General features: G+C 28.3%; 1 protein-coding gene across 1 annotated transcript in view; it reads left to right on the plus strand.

Moving 5' to 3' along the window:
• The window catches only part of LOC139818588 (dynein axonemal heavy chain 1), a 78,740-nt gene extending 62,091 nt beyond the window's left edge, over positions 1 to 16,649 (plus strand). The window contains exons 39-58 of the mRNA XM_071787347.1: positions 889 to 1,019; positions 2,047 to 2,152; positions 3,426 to 3,580; positions 3,912 to 4,091; positions 4,470 to 4,860; positions 6,116 to 6,387; positions 7,366 to 7,676; positions 8,262 to 8,487; positions 8,768 to 8,963; positions 9,339 to 9,532; positions 10,259 to 10,413; positions 11,295 to 11,661; positions 12,601 to 12,780; positions 13,013 to 13,264; positions 13,634 to 13,786; positions 14,382 to 14,650; positions 15,011 to 15,237; positions 15,338 to 15,519; positions 15,890 to 16,013; positions 16,190 to 16,649. Of these exons, the coding sequence (XP_071643448.1) occupies positions 889 to 1,019; positions 2,047 to 2,152; positions 3,426 to 3,580; positions 3,912 to 4,091; positions 4,470 to 4,860; positions 6,116 to 6,387; positions 7,366 to 7,676; positions 8,262 to 8,487; positions 8,768 to 8,963; positions 9,339 to 9,532; positions 10,259 to 10,413; positions 11,295 to 11,661; positions 12,601 to 12,780; positions 13,013 to 13,264; positions 13,634 to 13,786; positions 14,382 to 14,650; positions 15,011 to 15,237; positions 15,338 to 15,519; positions 15,890 to 16,013; positions 16,190 to 16,407 (4,289 nt within the window). The 3' untranslated portion in view covers positions 16,408 to 16,649. The remainder of the gene's footprint in view (positions 1 to 888; positions 1,020 to 2,046; positions 2,153 to 3,425; positions 3,581 to 3,911; positions 4,092 to 4,469; positions 4,861 to 6,115; positions 6,388 to 7,365; positions 7,677 to 8,261; positions 8,488 to 8,767; positions 8,964 to 9,338; positions 9,533 to 10,258; positions 10,414 to 11,294; positions 11,662 to 12,600; positions 12,781 to 13,012; positions 13,265 to 13,633; positions 13,787 to 14,381; positions 14,651 to 15,010; positions 15,238 to 15,337; positions 15,520 to 15,889; positions 16,014 to 16,189) is intronic.
• The last annotated feature ends 3,417 nt before the right edge of the window (positions 16,650 to 20,066 follow it).

Raw genomic sequence — 20,066 nt, forward strand, 5'->3', positions numbered from 1 at the left:
CTAATTCTTTTACAATTAAGGAAAATATTATAAACTATAAAGAAAAGTTGATAAAAAGAATATAGAAAAGATTCGATTGCCTTTATCCTAAAAATTTCTTTACATAATATGGCTTTAGTTAAAATATTTTGATTGAGATGTTAATGTGAAAATCCTTATTTTATTTATAATATACTCCTTATTTTCTCAGTATCTTATTGTTAGTACAACGAAGAACGGATTTCATAGGTCAAAGGTAAATGACCGCCGATAGTTTTCTAGTCTATAAATTTAACGCCGACTGTCTGACGGTAGCTCGTAATTCGTGGTAAATTTGGAATATCGATTTTGCCCTGTGTGCAGGTAGTATTATTCGTGTGCTTGAAGGCAGGAAATGAAATGTCTCAATTCTTAACGCTCTTGCAATATATATGTTTCAGTAACATTTTCAATGTATGTAATACCGATTCTGAATATACAATATATCCAAAAAATCATTCAGTCATTATTAATTCAATTAAACATATACTCATATATATTCGATTTTCCGTTAATATTTTGCGTTAATTTGTATTTATTGTATATGGGAGACAGATATAAATATCTTTTATCGTACATTTATTCGCCAATTATTTAAACATTTTATTTACAATGCTATTATAAAAAATATACAAGAAAATATCAAATTACTATAAACGGAAAAATTGCGCTCCTTTAAAAACTTAGTATTTTCTTCTCTTGATTAACATCCCGATGAAACGAGAACGCATCTATTTAAACTATACGAGCCCGTAATGAAAATTCACTGCCTCCAATTCATTTACAACAAGACGATGCAAATTAATTACTTCATCTGATCTACATAAATTAGCATACTCAGTCTTTGTAACGCATACCTTTCTCGAGCAGGATTAAATAAATTGGCGAACACAGAAGCAGAAGTGAAAAATATACAGAAAATACTGAAACACATGAAACCTGAATTAGAGAAAGCAGCAGAGGCTGTAGCAGGAACGATTCATGAGATTACTCGAGACACAGTAAGCACGTTTTAATCTCTGTCAAATAGTGCATCCTCATCATTCAAAAAAACGTTTTATTTCATATCTTTTACAAAAGATGTAACTTAGAAATTAGCAGACATTAGAGAATATTTAATTTGTTTTAATAACTAAAATGAATCTTTAATCCTAGGAGAGATTTAATCTTTTCGACGCATATTTGTGTTTTATAATTTTCTTTGATATCTTATAAATCTCTTAACAAAATATTTTACAGAAGATTTATAATAAGGACATGACTAATTGCCTTATAACGAGAGATTAATAAAATTATTATTGTTCAAAGCTTTTGTACGTTTTTATAGAATAATTATTTCTTTAGAACTTCATTAATTTAATTAATTAAAAGAGCTTTAAATAAAATCTTGTAACGTTTTAATAAAATGTAGGTGAGAGATTTCTTTGTAAGTTTCATATTTTGAGGCTAGACGTGTCTACAAAATATGATACGCAAATTAAAAATAAGAATAATTAAACGGAAATGTTGTGACGCTCTTCTATCTTTGAGAAGAAAAATATTATTGTAATAAAACAATTTTTTGTGCATTAAAATTTTTTTTTATTAAAATGTATAACTTAAATAAAAATCTAATTTTTTGAACAAGAGAAAGAGAGAGAAAGAGAGAGAGAGAGAGAGAGAGAGAGAAATAGAGATATATTATAATTTATTTTTATCTGAATCAGACAAAATACATATTAATTAAATCGTTTTTCTATATGTCAATCTGAATTAAAAGTTATCATTTCTGATTGCTAAAAATGGACAGACCTGAAATATTTATAATAATAAATTAATAATTTCAGGTTAATTTGCGGGAAAAACAATTTAATTAATCATGTACTCCTGCTCTTAGGCTTCTATTAGCTTAACATTATTATTTAATGATTGTGCTTCTAAAGACCCTTTACTGTTTTCATGTAAAAGATTTGATATAGCTGTTTTATGTTTTTCACAAAATACGTATTATGTAGTCAACATACAAAGCTTATAATCTGCTTCTTGTAGATTGAAGCAGAAAAGACCAAAACAGTGGCTATGCAACAAGAAGCGGCGGCATCAAAAATGAAGGAAGAGAATAAAGCGATCAGGGATGAAGCAGAGGCCGATTTGAGTACGTTTTATCCTTACAAAGAATAGTACAAGCCCTACTGCGCGAGAGCAGTATATAAATTGTGTTGTTTAAAGCTTTAGCAGTTTAGCAACACACGTGCATGCACATGCGGTAACAGAAATTTGTTACAAAATTAAGAAGAATAATGCAACAAGAGAATATTTATGTTAACTAATATTTCTGGAAAATTGAAGTCACAACTACATGTAGTCACATACATATATACCTAAATACCTCGTCCTAATTAGTAACTACTCAATACTTATTATACATTTGTATAATATAGGTAAATATTGCGTATGTCAAGTAAACCGCACTATTTTACTCGATACATATTGATCAGTTCTCTCATCATATTTTAGCACCTGTAGTAAGTTTGAATCTATTGAGAACGCAAATATATATCTATATATATATATATATATATATATATATATATATATATATATATATATATATTGAAAACAACATTCTTGTGGCAGAATATCACGAAAGTACTACGTGTTATTTAATTTGACGTTCCGCTTTCGGGAAAATATGGCGCTTTGTATACACGGGTTCAAATGTCAGAATTTTTCAACGGAGAATTTTACAATTAAAACAACACGGAGTTTATAAAACTCACGTTTACAATGTACAAATTTGTTCGTGTATGTACATCGTGTATCTGATTTCTACATGGCTTGTTTTATAAACGCAATAAACAAATAGAGTTATATATTCTCAAAAAATAAATTAATAAAACATTAATAAATATATATATATTAATATTGATAAATTATATATATTATATGTATATATATATAATAAATTATATATTATATATATATATATTATATATATATATATATATATATATATATATATTAATTTACATAATTACGAGAAGACTTTATTGGTTTTTAATATAAAAAATAAAACATTAGTAAAGCAGTACTTGTGAAAATATCAGCCAAGCTATTACTAAATTTAGTATTTTTTTTTTGCATTTTATATTACATCACATAAAATATAAATATGTTTAAAAACCACCAGATCTTTCTTAACAATTTAAAAATAAATATATTTTATTTTAGAAAAATATTATAAATTCTAAAATATTTAAATTATTTATTAGACAAATTAAATATATGTATTCTAAAAAAAAGTTTTCCTTACATAGAATACACTATAATATCTTACTCATGAAAGGATGTATTTTACACATAATATTTAAGAAAGGATTTTAAGCAAAACTTAATTACGTATGTCTATATTACATATGTACACACAGGTGAGGTAAAACCAATGCTCGAGGCTGCTGAAGCTAGTTTAAAGGCATTAAATAGGAACGACATTACGGAGATAAAAGCAATGAAGAGACCGCCAGTAGGAGTGCTGTTAGTGATTGAAGCAATGTGTATTGCGAATAACATAAAACCAAACAAGGTTTGCTCAGGCATATACACAATTATGTAAATTTTATAAAATAACAACTTTAATTCTAACAGAGCATTTTTTATATTGTAATATTTACGCAATTGTAATCATAAAATTTAAATCCAATAATTGTTGTTTTTTATTTATTTTTACAATTTATTTATACATATTTCACACAGCAACATATTATTTTAATATTTTTGTACTTTTTTATGCTTTCAATAAAATATCTCAATTTCAGATATAGTTTCAATTAATCTTTCATGAAAAAGTACAATACAGTTCTCAATTAGTTTTTAATAATAAACAAAAGTTTTATAAAGTGTATGATTGTTTTCAGCTTCCTGGGAAACTTCCCGGTGAAAAGATATTAGACTATTGGACTCCTGGAAGTCAAATGTTGGCAGATCCAATTTATTTTCTACACACAATCTCTCATTTCAAAAAGGAAGATATCACAGAGGAAATTATCAATAAATTAAAAGATTATATAGAAAATCCCAATTTTCAACCAGATAAAGTAAACATTTCTATAGTAATAAATTATATTTGTCTCACTATTTTTGCATCAATATATTTGTTTTATAAAGTTTAGATATAATATTTAAATAGATATATATGTACATATATATGTATATACACATTTATTTTATCAACATATATTAATTATTATTTTTAAATATTAATATTAATATTAATAATTAATAAACTCGAAACTAATATATATGTTTCAAAAATATTATAACATATTTAATTTAAAGTAAACTTTTAATATTATTATCTGTTAAAAATTTACTTTAATCAGAAAATATAATTTAATATAAGGTAAATTACATATAATTTTTTTAGTATTTGAAATTATAATAATAATATAATTATTAACTAACAATATCGAAAGGTACTTCAAGTTTCGAAGGCTTGCCATGCTCTGTGCTTATGGATCCACGCAATGTACAACTATTACTTCGTAAATAAAAAAGTTGCACCTAAAATGGCAGCTTTGGCAAAAGCAGAGGAAATTCTGACTGAAAACGAAATATTACTCGCAAGTGTTATGACGAGACTACAGGAGATACAAGAAGACATTGAAAATTTACAGGATCAGTTGAAGGCAGAGGAAGCAAAGAAAGCTGAATTAGAAAGACAGAAGAAACTTTGTGAGGAACAAATAACACGAGCCTTAAAACTGATTGTAGGCCTGTCAGATGAACAGAAACGATGGACCATAATGGTGAACAATATAAAAATATCTTTAAAGAATGCTGTTGGTGATATCCTTCTGTCATCAGGTACGTGTGCAACATTGAACAATTGCTTCACCTTTGCTTGCAAAAAATGAAAAAATGTCACTTTTTCATATATTTTAAAAGATAATTTTTTGCATTAATACGTTATTGTATAAATAAAATAACATTGTATAAAATAAGTTATACACTTACAATTTCTATACAATTAAGAAAAAACAGTTTAATAGTTTGGATACATAGTGCGCAACGATACAACCTTTTAATTTAATTTTTAATTGTCTGTCTAAAAAAGTAGATCAGTAAATTATTATATTTTAATTCATACAAAACAACAAACGAAATATATTACAGATAATTGAAGCAGTCGTCTGTTCATAATTTGCATTAACAGATTAACAGAATAATGATAAATTAAAAATAAATAGATTTCTGTCGAAGAAATAAAATTATGACATTAAACCATGTCAATATCAATGCAATAACTGCTTATTTAGAGATGTATGAAACATATCTGTCACTATAATTTGTAAACCAGTACATTAACAGAATGGACTTTTCAAATTCTGTATGATCCACTTTAATAGAATTGATACGACATTTATTATATAAGAAAGTCGCAGCCATTCTGGTAAATTCAATTTTCTTACCTTGGGAGGTGCCGTTCTTACAAAGAATAGTGACACTAATCTGATTCCGCTTGCAACGTTCACCTACCAGTGCGATATCAGATCGACCACCTTATAAAAATCATTAAAGAAAAAATTAAAGTATTATTTTAGCAAATTTATATGTAATTATTTGTCTTACTTTATATATGTAGCATGCTTTATATGTAATTATATTCTTATATTTTTTATCTTATATCAAAAATATATCAATAATATATGTATAGTAAACAAAGATAAACAAAAAAAATTGCAAAACAGAGATATTAGAAGCATATTTAGAAAACATTTTTAATATTTATTTCTGTTTGTAGCAATTCTTTTTATTACAAGTAATAATTTCATTTTTTATACACTTGTTATATATACTCTAAAAATTATTTTATAGTGTTGTCAAATATTAAAAAATATTTCTCACAAATTTTCTCCAATCTTAGTCCGATTCGAAATAACACAATATCTTCGTATGGTTCATTAGTGACAATTGTTTACTGTTCCATTCATATGAGATTGACAAAGCTTCACATGCAGCAGCTTAATCGAGTGTCCGCATAGCTTTGTCTATTCTAACAACAGAACAGGGTTGATTTCACACGATTCCTTTGTATCAGAAGCTTCCATCTTGCTTGTAGGTGCGATTGCATACCTAACGCCCTTCACGGATATTTATCGCCAAAATCTCCTGGAGACCTGGTACGACGCTCTTGGTGAAGATGTTCCTCACACTCCAGGCTGCAATCCAATACTAACTCTTGGCAATCAAATAGAGATAAGAAATTGGCACATAAGTGGTTTGCCCAGGGATGCCTTGTCTGTCGAGAATGCAGTTCTCGTGATGAATTCTAAGCGGTGGCCCCTTTTCATTGATCCTCAAGCACAGGCGAATAAGTGGGTACGCAATATGGTAAGTATCACAGAGAGAAAAGTAAGAATTCTTTCTCTCTCTCTCTCTCTCTCTCTCTCTCTCTCTCTCTCTCTTCTTTCTCTTCTCTCTTTTTTTAACCTATTCCTGGGAAATTTATATCCCATAAATTTTCTACAGCTGTTGACAAAAGACTTTTGAAATGTAAAGAGTAGATAAAGAATAAAAAAGAAAGCGAAAGAAAGAGAAAGAGAAAGAGAGAGAGAGAGAAAAACAGAAAGGAAAAGAGAGAAAAAGAGAGAGAGAGAGAGAGAGAGAGAGAGAGAGAGAGAGAAATTAAATTTCATATTCATGAGATAGACTTAACACTGCATAAAATATATGGACACCACATAAAAGCACAAGAATTTATGACGATTATTATTATAACAAGAATTCATTATTGGAATATTTTTAATTTTATTCATATGAAACTCCATAAATTTATCAGTTATTACTTATTTGATACAGATAATTTAATCAGAATATTTGTTATTTATAATATATAATAATTCTATCGGAAATAAATAAATATATATATATTACAAAAAAATTTAGAATTAATTGCATTTAATTTTTAAGAAATGTTAAAATACTTATTGGAGAAAAATAAACCTTTAAGAAATATCCAAAATGAAAAACTTTGAATTTTAAAATAATTCCTAAATATGTTTTAAATATCAAATTTTTGTATTGTTTATATAGCATTTTATATATATTTCTCTTATATATAACAGCCTAGATATAATTACTATTCATAATATGAATGTTATGCTAGTATTAAAGAGTTCAATGTAACAATAATTTAACTTGATTTTTAAAGATTTATGAAAATTACTTTAAAAATTAAAAATTTGAATTTATTCTCCAAGTGTTAAAAAATTTAACTATACAATTGTTATACTGATTTTTTAGTGTTTTTATTATAGCCATTAATTAAAGTTCTCCTATTCTTTCAGTTAATTGAAGTTTTAATTTCAGTGCAAACCAATCGGACTTTTTATTGCAAAAATGTCGGATAAAGATCTATTAAGTACCATTGAAAATTGTGTGCAATTCGGAAAGCCATGCTTAATTGAAAATATCAGTACTGAACTAGAAGCTTCCCTAGATCCTATTCTGACTCGTGCATTATTCAAACACGCCGGACAGCCGAGTATTAAAATTGGCGAGAATATCGTACCCTACAATTTCGATTTTCGTCTTTATTTAACCACAAGGCTGCCTAATCCCCATTATGTACCAGATATAGCGGTAAAAGTGCTCATAGTCAATTCCGCGCTGACTGTTGGGTAAGATTTTAAATTTTTTGAAAAAATCTATATGTGAATTATTTCGTATATTTTATAGATTCCATAATTTTTGCTTTATATTTAATGAGGTTTTGTAATGAGCCGTTTTAAAATAATTGAATTTTTGTTACTCCATTTCATGGAATTATTGAGGGCTCTTGGTGAACTGGTGTTTTACGATCATATCTTTGGTATTGTAAAGTAACTATCAAACTAAATCTAACAATAATTAGGAGAATTTTAATCAGAAATATTTTTGAGGTATCAAAAAACTGGATATACTTTTCTGAACATTTGACTGTCTTTTCTTGAATTTTTATCCTACATACTATACTATTTTTCAGATATTAATATATCTATTCACGAAAAACTGTATTGACATCAAAGAATTGATGTTGAATTATTAACATACAAAAAAATCTGTAATTTTAAAAATATATATATAACAAAATTAATCAGACTTGATCTCTTCTTTCATTCTGATTTAATAAAACAGAAAATTCATCTTATTCAATATCATTACTGGGTAACATGATGTTTGATCTGTGTTGCATTTGATTCTAATTTTATATATAACCCATATAGCGGCCTTGTCGATCAGATGCTATCTCTGGTCACTATACAAGAACGTCCTGATCTTGAACAAGAAAGAAACGCGATTATTGTGTCATGTGCTGAAATGAAACAAAAGCTGGAGGCGATAGAGGACAAAATTCTTTACAGACTCACGGTATCCGAAGGATCAATAATTGATGATATTGATCTGATTTATACCTTGGAGGCTTCGAAAGCCAAGAGTGAGGAAATCAAGGTAGAAAAATATATAAAATATTCTATTATTATAGGAATAAAATTTAGTGATAAAAAATTATCTTCTTTTTTCCTTATATTTCAAATGTATATGTGTATATGTGTAATATTAATTTAGTAAAAGTAAAATATCATTTTTTAATAGAATGTAAAATAAATTACGTGTACATAAATTATATATTTATTAGTTTAGTTAAAAAGAATAAAAAGAAATTGCTTAATACAAAAAATAGATTTTTCTTTTTTTATTATATAAAACAGTAGTTGATCTTTCACTATAGATGAAAATGGAGACCGCTGAATTTACACAAGCAGACATTGATTTAACGAGATCATTATACATGCCAGTAGCAAATCGGGCACAAATATTATTCTTTTGTATCACCGATCTCCAGCGTATCGATATCATGTATCAATATTCCCTAGAATGGTTCGTCGTTATGCTCAATAACAGCATATCAAATACCGAAAAAAGCAGTAAGTAAAGCTTTTGTATTCTACTATTGTGTCATTGATTCAAACGTACCTAATGAATAATGTAAAGAAACTACATAGATTTAACAAACTTTGCTGAATAGACTTTTTATTAACAGTATTTTGTTTTATTATAAAAAGCTTATGACCAGCAAATAGAAACATTTATATAGTATTTCTTGTAGACTAGATATAAATTAAAACTTAAAATTAAAAATTGATCAGCATATTAATATTAATTTTTTTTCAGCAAAAGTAATATTAATTTTTTAATTTAAACAATTTATCAAAACTTATATTGGTACATATTCAAATATCTGAATATTAATTTAATTACTTACAGTTAAAGTTTGTTAGTTTAATCATTTAATTTCGCAGATAACATTAATAAACGGATAATGGACATCAGCAAAAACTTCACATTCGCTCTCTTCACGAATATCTGTCGCAGTTTATTCGAAAAACACAAACTGCACTTCGGTTTTCTCGTCTGCTCACGTATTCTTTTGGACAATGGTACAATCGATCCGATGGAATGGCAACACTTTCTTACAACAACTACACCTATACAGGTAAAACATAAATCAAATTTAAATTAATCGCTTTTTATAGTTACTGAGAACTTATTTTATTAAAGAAGAATTAATAACTTTATTCGTTTTAAAAATATACAAATATAACGGCACAATTCGTACATAGATATTATTTAATCTAATATGTCAATTAATTTTTTCCGTCCAACAAAAACTTTATGAATAATCACGTATTAATTTAATCTAATATATTAATATATTGGAGTTATATGTGTGAAAAAACTCTTGTAATCCTCAAAGTTAAGAATTATTTAAACTTAAGACTATTTTATATAACATTATTCTACTTTCGAAATATATATTTAACAATACTTAAACATATAACCAAATATAAAATATAATTATATTTATTTTAATATGTCTCTATTTAAAGTAAGGAGCTTTAAAGAAATAAAATATATTTTAATTTCCAATTTTTTTCTAATAAAAATGAAATAAATAGCTGTTAATAGGAATTAAAATTAAAAATTTAATTTATATTGTGATTTAAAAAATCAGTAATTTACAATTCCATAAAATAAATCTCCATGACACAAATATATACAAGTCCTTTTATCTAATTTTTTTTGCAAGCTATTATGCATAATATGCTTTCTTATACGGATGCTTTCACGTGCTCAGAAAACATGTGAGTAGGGGTGAAAAGGTATAATTTATTATCTCTGTCACATATTATCGATATATATCCGAAGATTCCCCTTTTAGGGATTACCAAATCCCGCATCCGACTGGATTACCGCGCGATGCTGGCAGGAAATTCAAGCTTTAGAGCGGCTCCCAAAGTTCGACAAATTCATCACATCTTTCCAGTTATCGTTATCCCAATTTAAAAATATATTTGATACTCAGGAAGCACATTTGTAAGTAGATTAACTTTCTTCACATTAGAGCTTATGTCCACATAAATAATTACCATGACATTTAATTAATTAGCAAGAAGTAGGTATATAAATAAAAGAGCAGATTAAATTAAATTAATACAAATTGATCTAATCTAATAAGATCAATTTAATTTCATTTCAATTTATTATTAATAATTAATAATAATAATATTGTATTTGGTTCGGCCTTCCAGCCTAAAACCCGGGACTTGGTTTACAATTTCGTTACTTAACATTCATTCCTTCATCCATTCCCTTTTCCCTTCTCCTATTCTGTCTCATTTTTCCTAATTCTTTCATGCATTTTACATTCGCTAACTTTCCTTCCTCTCCTAAAAAATCCCTCACTCTAATCCTCTCTCCATCTATATGTGTCAGTATATGCTCAATCGTTCCTTCTTCTTCTTCACAAATCTGACATTTTCTTCTTTTCGCCGCCGCCCAGAATCTGTTTCTTTCCTCTTCGTTTCTACATCTCCATCACGCAATCAACTTTTGGCTCCCTTTATGCCCTTTTTCTCTCAAATATTTTGGTCCCTCCTGCGCCATTATGTCCTTATATCTCTAATATCGTTGTATCTCGTGCTTCCTATCTTACTATCTATCAGTCTCTCTCTCTCTCTCTCTCTCTCTCTCTCTCTCTCTCTCTCTCTCTCTCTCTCTCTCTCTCTCTCTCTCTCTTTCTCTCTCTCTCCCTCCCCCTCTCCTTACCGCAAGAACTTTTCTATTAAAAGTTTGCACAACATAGTTCGTATTGTATTAAGTATTAAAAAGTTTTAAGATCTCTCTCCTTTCTTTTCCATTTGTAAGACGATTTTAAATTAAAATTCTGCGTAAAAATAAAATTTTAACCCATTTAGAGCACCATTTCCTCAACCATGGAAGACGAAACTCGATGATTTTGAGAAGTTACTGGTACTCAAATGCTTACGACCCGACAAGGTCACCAACGCTATGCAAATCTATATGACAAAATATCTTGGTCAGCAATTCGTCGAGCCTCAAACCACAAAATTATTAGCAATTTATAAGGAATCATCTAACACCACACCGATTATTTTTATTTTATCGCCTGGTAGTGATCCGGCCGCAGAGTTGTATAAGTTTGCCGACAAGTTAAAAATGGAAGGAAAGTTACATTCGATATCTCTTGGTCAGGGTCAGGAACTCAGGGCACAAGCCATGCTAAAGAAATCAGCGGAAATGGGCACTTGGCTCTTCTTTCAAGTTAGAAGCTATCTTTCTTCCTTTAATTTTTTTTCTAGATAGCTAAATTTATTTATTCTAGGACATAAACTTTATACATGTTTATATATAATTATCACTCTAACGTTATAATAAATGACTTAAGCGTCTGTTGATTGAATGATCTTTGATTGAATAATAACGTCAAAGCAACTTAAGTGTCCATATATTTTCAAAAAATACTAAATGCAGCCAGAAATCTAATTATGTTAGAGTAATAGTTTAAATAAATTTAAATAATTTCTGACAAAAAAACTAATATCGCTTTTATTATATAAAAAAATGTTTTTTTTTAATTTTCATTTATTTAAAGAAAAATGCAAAGGTAACGGTAAATCAATTTTTTTTGCAAAAACGATTATGGAATGTTCAAACATTAAAATTAAATAAAATTGTAACCTGTTTTATATATTAGTTATCACAAAAGATAAGTTTGAAAATTAATGGAAAAAATTCGCAAAAATTTATAATAAATATTAATTTATATCTATAGCAAAAATATATGTGCTATTCAATAAAATATCCATTCAAGTCTATAACAAAATAGAACCTACAAGAAAACCATTTAATTTCATGTGTTATACATTAAAATCAGTACCAGACACCACAAAAATATAAAAACTATTTTTTAAAACCATTTATTTTGCAACAGAAACAGAAATTTAAATATTCTTTTCTGTTTAGTAAAAGCATATTGATAAAAAAAGGAACGTTCATTTTATTTCGATAATATATAAAGCAAAAAAGTATAAGAGATATAATTTATTGAGCTGCGTAGAGGTGTCCTTAATAGCGTAGCAGTAAAAAGAAGCTAAATCTGTGTATATATATATATGTTAAATCATTGAAAAATTAAAATATATTTGATATATACGTTTACTGTATAAAATACATGTCATTTTAATACTTTTAATTTTGCAGAATTGCCATTTGGTATCAAGTTGGATGCCGAAACTCGAATTTCTCATCGAAACGTTGTCATCTGAAAATACTCATCAAAACTTTCGATTGTGGTTGACATCTGCACCGTCGCCCGACTTTCCCATCAGTATCCTTCAAAATAGCAGCAAAATGACGGTTGAACCACCGCGGGGCATAAAGGTCCAATTGTGTATCATATCATTTCAATATAATCAATATAAATTTTTGCAGTAAAATATCACTTTATTTATACGCTTTATTAAATCAATTTTCATAAATGTTTGTAACGTTTACAGAAAAACATTTCCGTTATAAAATACATCACGGTATAAATACGCAAATGACAAAAATAAATAAAAATTCGTTTACGTTATTATAATTTCTTTCTTCTTGTTTCTCGTTCTTAACACAGGCCAACATGTTACGTGCATATCTGACGCAAGTCATGGAAATGCAAGAATTTCTACAACCTGATCACCTGAAAGCTCTGTCATTCAAACGGCTTATATTCTCACTTTGCATGTTTCACTCAATCCTGATCGAGAGACGGAAATTTGGTCCCCTGGGTTTCAATATATCCTACGATTTCACAAACGGGGATTTAGCTATATGTTTGTCGCAATTGTACATGTTTCTCATGGAATACGATACTTTGCCATTCAAGGTAAACTGTTGATCATGCGCAAAGAAGATAGCTTTAGCAAAACGTTTCTATAATTTCTAAATTGACATTACTTTCAAAAAAGAAAAACAACGATATTTTTATATTTTCCCTGACGAATATAAAGTCAATATTAAATACGCGATTCTGTTTTTATATTCTTTATTTGGGAAATTTTAGTTTAACTTATGAGCATTTCTTATATAATATAATTTTGCTAAGGAAAATATCTACGTTTGTAATAACATGAGAATCTCAGAATGTGTTTTATTCAATCCTTAAACTTACGGTTTTTGAGATCAATTTATACATTAATTAAAATAATTAAAATATTAATTCTTAAATAAGTATTATTATTTGTATATAACAAAGATTCTCACATATACGGCCGGGCATATTAACTACGGTGGACGAATAACAGATGATTGGGATCGCCGATGTGTCCTGACACTTCTCGAAGACTATTACAATGTAAATGTCGTCTCCCAAGATTACCAATTTGACGAACAAGGGATTTATCATCAGGTATACATATTCAAATAAAATAACAAACATTTTCTAAAAATATCTCTAATGTAAATTAAAAAACAACTTCTAAGCCATGGCAATTCCAATAAAGTTGAAAATATATTAAACATTTATTTGACCTAAAATCAAGAAACGGCATATTATATAAATTAAAACTTATGTTTTAATATTAATGATATAATAAAAACAGTTTAAAAGAGAGAGAGAGAGAGAGAGAGAAAAAGAGAGAGAGAGAATAAAAAATAAAAATTATGTTTTTCTTTTCCTAAAAATTTATAATTGTAAAGTTAGTATTATTTGGGATTTAATTTTAATTAGCCAAAGCTATATTTTTCCTTTATACAACGTATTTTTATGATTATTCACTTATAAAACTGTAACTTTTTCATACGTCTTGTGTGAGCGTTAACTTAAAATATATAGATATGCAAACATTTTTTAAATTTATATAATTATGTATATATAGTTTCAATATGTATATAGTTCTATTAATATAAGGACATTTATATATAAGCATTCTTTTCATAAACAAATTGTTACTAAGTACGCTTTTATCTTAAATCTAAAACACGCTACGTTTTCATGTACAAAGTTACCGGCTGCAGCATCGTTCAACGATTATCTAGAATACATAAAAGGTTTCCCTTTAAACGACGATCCATCACTATTTGGCATGCATTCAAACGCTGATATAAGCTACGCTCAAGCAGAAGCATATGCTTGCCTCGCAACTTTATTAAACATGCAACCCAGAGAACTTGGCGTTGTTACCGCAAGTGTCGAGGAAGTAACAAGTCAAATAACTAAGGATATGTTGTCCACGATATCTGAACCATTTGATTTAACCGCAATGCAAGCGAGGTACTGCTGGATATCTTTATATAAAAAAGCAAAAACATTTTTGTTTTTGAATTTATTTTTTAATATGTTCTTACCATTGCTATTTTGTAATCTGAAATAAAAAGCATCTTACAATTTTATCATAAAATTTGAAATTTGATAAAAGTATCTCTTCAAAATTTCTAAGATATAATAGTTATTTCATGACATGAATCCGATTTCTTAAAATTGCATTCTTATGTACAATACGTAAAAAATCAAAAAATTTTTACTTTTCAAACAAAGTTTAATATTTTCAAAACAAGTATAACACCTGCGAAGGAAAGAGAGGACGATAGAACTCCTCTATTAAATCTGTAAATAAACTAAATTGAATTTCAGGTATCCTATATTGTACGAGGAATCCTTTAATACCGTGTTACTACAAGAGGCCAAACGATATAACAGTTTACTCGAAATCGTGCAATCAACGTTGCAAGATCTTTTGAAAGCTTTAAGAGGCTTCGTCGTCATGTCGGAACAGCTCGAAATGATGGCTACCAGTCTTTATAATAATAAAATCCCCGCAAATTGGGAAAGCAAAAGTTATCCTTCTTTAAAATCTTTAGGTAGGAAGATCTCGATCACAAATCAATCAATATAATATAATCTTTCTTTAATTCTCAAGGCCAGGTTATTATAACAAATATTTTTTATCATTTTGATTAGCCGGATGGTTCATCGATTTAAAAGAAAGGATTAGATTTATAAGGGAATGGCAAGATCAAGGTATACCGCCTGCATTTTGGCTATCAGGGTTTTATTGTCCTCAAGCCTTTCTAGCTGGCACGTTACAAAACTTCGCGCGGAAACACGTAGTATGCGTTGACACAATCGATTTTAGCTTCAAGGTACGCTTTCAGCTTTTAATTAAGATGGATCAACATGATTGACGCGTATCATATAAATAACCACAGGAGAATAGAATGTGAGAATAATTGATAGGCATTTTTAGTTATTTGAGAGATTTATTTGGTTGTAAAAATTGAATAAAACATTATATGTAGATTCTAATTTATAATATTATACAGAAAATAAGATAAAATTATTATTTTACTCAACTGATAATAAGTATAAATCTAAATTAATATTAATCCTCGTTAAATGGTAAAAAATCGTCGTTGCAAAAATTTGAAATTATACTAGTCTTGGCGAAGATCGATAAATAAAGAATATATGTATACTCCGAGCAAAGTCATGCGCAAATGTTGTATGTCACAGGTTTTGTCTTCCAAACCAACGCAGAGACCATTGGATGGCTGTATCATTTACGGTCTTTTTCTGAAAGGCTGCCGATGGGACGGAAACTATCTCGTAGAGTCTCTACCAAAGGAATTATTCGCCGGTTAAGTATTAATATAAACGTTTCTATTACATTAGAATTAATTTCACGCTAAATTATTAAAAGCAATATTATTAAACTAATGAGATACAAATAGCTGTGCTTCGCTAAGCAAATTACATTGTTTAGTCACTTTGAATCTCGTTTACATGACACAGTATTGTTCACTTGTTGTCCAGGCATGCCGCCGATTCTCTTGTTACCGGAAGTTCATCACGTAATTCCGCTTCATGGAACTTATATATGCCCTGTATACAAAACCATCGAGCGGTCTGGAACTTTAAGTACAATGGGATATTCCACAAACTTTGTTTTAGCGATGGAGATTCCAATTAATGAGCCACAATCACACTGGATAAAAAGAGGAGTGGCGTTGATATGTACTTTGGATTATTAACATTTCTCTGTTACATCTATCACAACATTTATGACTTACAATTGACAATTGTTAAAGTTAGTAACTTTATATACATATACATATATATATATATATGCATTATGGATATTATAATCTTAATAATAATGATTATAATACATTAACAATTGTACCAAATAAATTATTTGTTGTGAAATAGCATTTTTCACGTAAAAATTACAGAATCTTTTAAACATGTTATTATTATCTTGTTTATAAGCATAATTTGCACAAAAAGATATATGTTCTCTACTTATATTTTATACATATATCATAGAATTATAATTAATACTATTATAGTAATTAGTAATTATGTAGAGACGTAATTAAATATACGAATCAAGTTTTTATTTTGTTAATCTCCTATAAAATAAATTATACATGTATCATGTGTAAACATAGATATAACATAAATGCATAAACAATTTAAGGAGATATTTCATTTCCGTTATATCTTATTAAACTTTAGAAACAATTTCAAACAGATATCGAATAGACATTTTATTCATGATGCAAAAATTGTTTGTTGAACTTAAAAATAGCTCGATCAATGCTTGAATTTATTTGTCGTTTTCGTATAATTTGGGATCCTTGCGACTATATCGATCATGCGCTGCAGTCGACCATTTATATATCACAGCTGACATTATAAAACCTGAAATTAAAAATATTAAAAACACAATTGAAGACAATCGTGAAAAGGAAGAAAATATTTTTTAAAATAGAAATTTAAAAAAGTTGTGTTTCACATAAAATTGTCGGCCGGAATGATAAATGGTTCCTAAAAATGATATTCTACACTTATATGAGTTTTCAATAAATATAATTCTTATATCAATAAGGTGAAATTTTACATCTTTCTTTTTGTAGTTCAATAAGAAATTATCAAAATAAAATAATTGAATTTTAGGCTGTTCTTCCGAAAACGTCCATATGCTCCGATTTAGGTCAAACTTTGTAAATATGTTCCTTTTACATAAAAAAAGACATATACTAAAAGAATTTTTAGCGACTCAAAAGTTAAGTAATTTTTTTAACATTTTTAACCTACTGCCTCCATGCATACACTTTCCACGCAAGACGAGTTGCCACATGATGGGTTTACAACTTTCTACACGTGGAAAGTCCACGCATGTACTTCGCAAGGCACAATATGTGTTTAGTTTGACGGTAGTGGAGCCCCCGCAGGGAGGTGGAACCTACTGCCTCCACGCATACACTTTCCACGCGAGACGAGTTGCCACATGGGTTTACAATTTTCCACATGTGGAAAGTTTACGCAATCAAATCACGCATGTACTTTTCCATCCACACAACAATTGGATTGGGTTAAATTAGTTTTTTTTAGGTGAAGCCCCACTGCCTCCACGCATACACTTTTCACGCGAGACGAGTGCCACATGGGTTTACAACGTTTCTGATTTTCTGAAGTTTCGCCAATGATGTTTATGTTATAACTTTGACGGATATGACTTTACGGTTGTTTTCATTACTTGCGAGCTGTTTTGATTTGTAATATACTGAGTTAGAAAGTTCCAAGTGTATGCGTGGAGGCAGTAGGTTAAAAATGTTAAAAAAGTTACTTATATATATAACTTTTGAGTCCTTTTGGTAAAAGTCCTTTTGGTATATGTCTTTCTTATCTAAAAGGAACCTATTTTCAAAGTTTGACCTAAATCTGAGCACAGACGTTTTCGGAAGTTTCGCTCACGAATGTTGTTAAATGTATGAATGTGAAACTTGGTTCTTGTTTATGTAGATAGAGATTGAATACGATATATATTTAAAATTAATCAATCCTTTATATAGCGGTAATTTTCAGGTTTTTATAACAAAATAAAATACACGTAAAGACAGAAATCGATTGTGCTACGAATAGTGGTATAACGTTAATTCAACATTTAACGAAGTCTTGACGTCATTGAACAAATATGTACATAGGATGTTTAATAACGTTACATTACTGTTTCAAAGAGCTCAAAGATTAACTTTTATTTCGGTTAAAAGATTAAAAAATATCAACATAGACATGATGATTTTTTTATACCGATTAAGGATTTCTAACATTACAAATTTATAAAAAATAAAAATATGTGCATTAATACAAAATTGTAAGCGGCAATATCTCAATATCTGATCTTTCTTTGTCTAAAAATTAATTTTTATAAAATTGAAACATTGCTGCATTTTGAGTTCATACATGCTTATAGTACCATTATTATTGTGGTAATCTACTTTATAAGCGCAGAGGCTCATATTAATGAAATCGTGTGTATTAATATAAGGTTTACTTATTTATCTTACATTTTTTTAATATTGGTATAATCAAATATATTCAGATTATTTTGAGAGAGGAAAAACAGAATTATAGAAAAGTGCACTAGGCATAAAACGAATTTCATGGTTCAATACAATCAGCAAATGCATCTGGATGTAAAAAGATTGTAGTCATGTAAAACAAGTTGCTTCATAAAGTTAAAATTTTTCGCCTCTCTGACTGAGTTGGATCTGCGTTGTTATTCATGTCTTATAAAATATTATAGCTTATAAAATAAACAATTATTTTAGAAAAGAATTGTAATATCAAAAACTGATGGTTTGAAAATAAAAATCTGCATAAATTTATAATTATAAAAAATTTTTAATATGCAAAAAGAAATATAATTAGTAAATCGATAAAAATTAGTTAAATAAGTAAACATGTTAATAATAAAACAATATAATTTAGTTATCAAAAACTGCTAAATTACAGAAATAATAAAAAATATAATTATATCTTTATTTGTTTTTTATGCAGTTTGTCGCTATGTATTCTTCATATTTATCATTTTTAAACTTTACAATCAATGCAATTCTAAAAATGAAGTATATTATTAAATGTCTTTTTGTGTATTAACTTTTGTATTAATGTATACGTGAAGTGAACACTATAAGAATAAAATATTTAAATCTTGATACGAATGTACACCTGGGAGCACCGTTGGGAGCGCACGCATTGCTCTACTCAACAAATTGGGCATTCCGTGCGTTATTGATTTTGCCCAAGCTCGTTGCTCCAACGGCGATAAACCGTAGTACACAATTCTACGAATTCGAACCGGTAAATTGCCAAATTCCAAACCCATTTTGCACAAAACGCAACAGAACGGATTGATTCCCGACGTATCGCTGTCACTGCTTTATTCTCTGTAAAAATTTTTTTATTTATAAAAAAAAAGAAAGAGGAAAAAGACAATTGCAAATTAAACATGACGTAAAGCGCACTCTAAATTTGAAAATTAAAACTTTAGCGTTAAAGATCCCAGCTACTTCAAATGATAAGAGCAATGACTATCGGTAAAGCTAACTCCGAGTGTGATGATATGGAAGAGAGCTCTCCTGCCATAGGACGATGAAGCATTACATCCCGAATCCTAGATTTTCAACAAAGGATCATGTACATTAGTTTATATGTATGTACGTGTTCATTTTACAAATAAACCACGCAGGCTAAAATTACGCTATATCCTCGTAAGATTAAAGATTGGTCAATCGATCGATCTTCTTTATCAATTCTAAAGTTAGATGCATCTATAATTTTATTTAAATAATTTTAGTCATCCAACTTATGTAGACAAAAATTCTGACTCTATAGATTCTAA

Source organism: Temnothorax longispinosus, chromosome 9, assembly GCF_030848805.1.
Source record: "Temnothorax longispinosus isolate EJ_2023e chromosome 9, Tlon_JGU_v1, whole genome shotgun sequence".
Taxonomy (NCBI): Eukaryota; Metazoa; Arthropoda; class Insecta; order Hymenoptera; family Formicidae; genus Temnothorax; species Temnothorax longispinosus.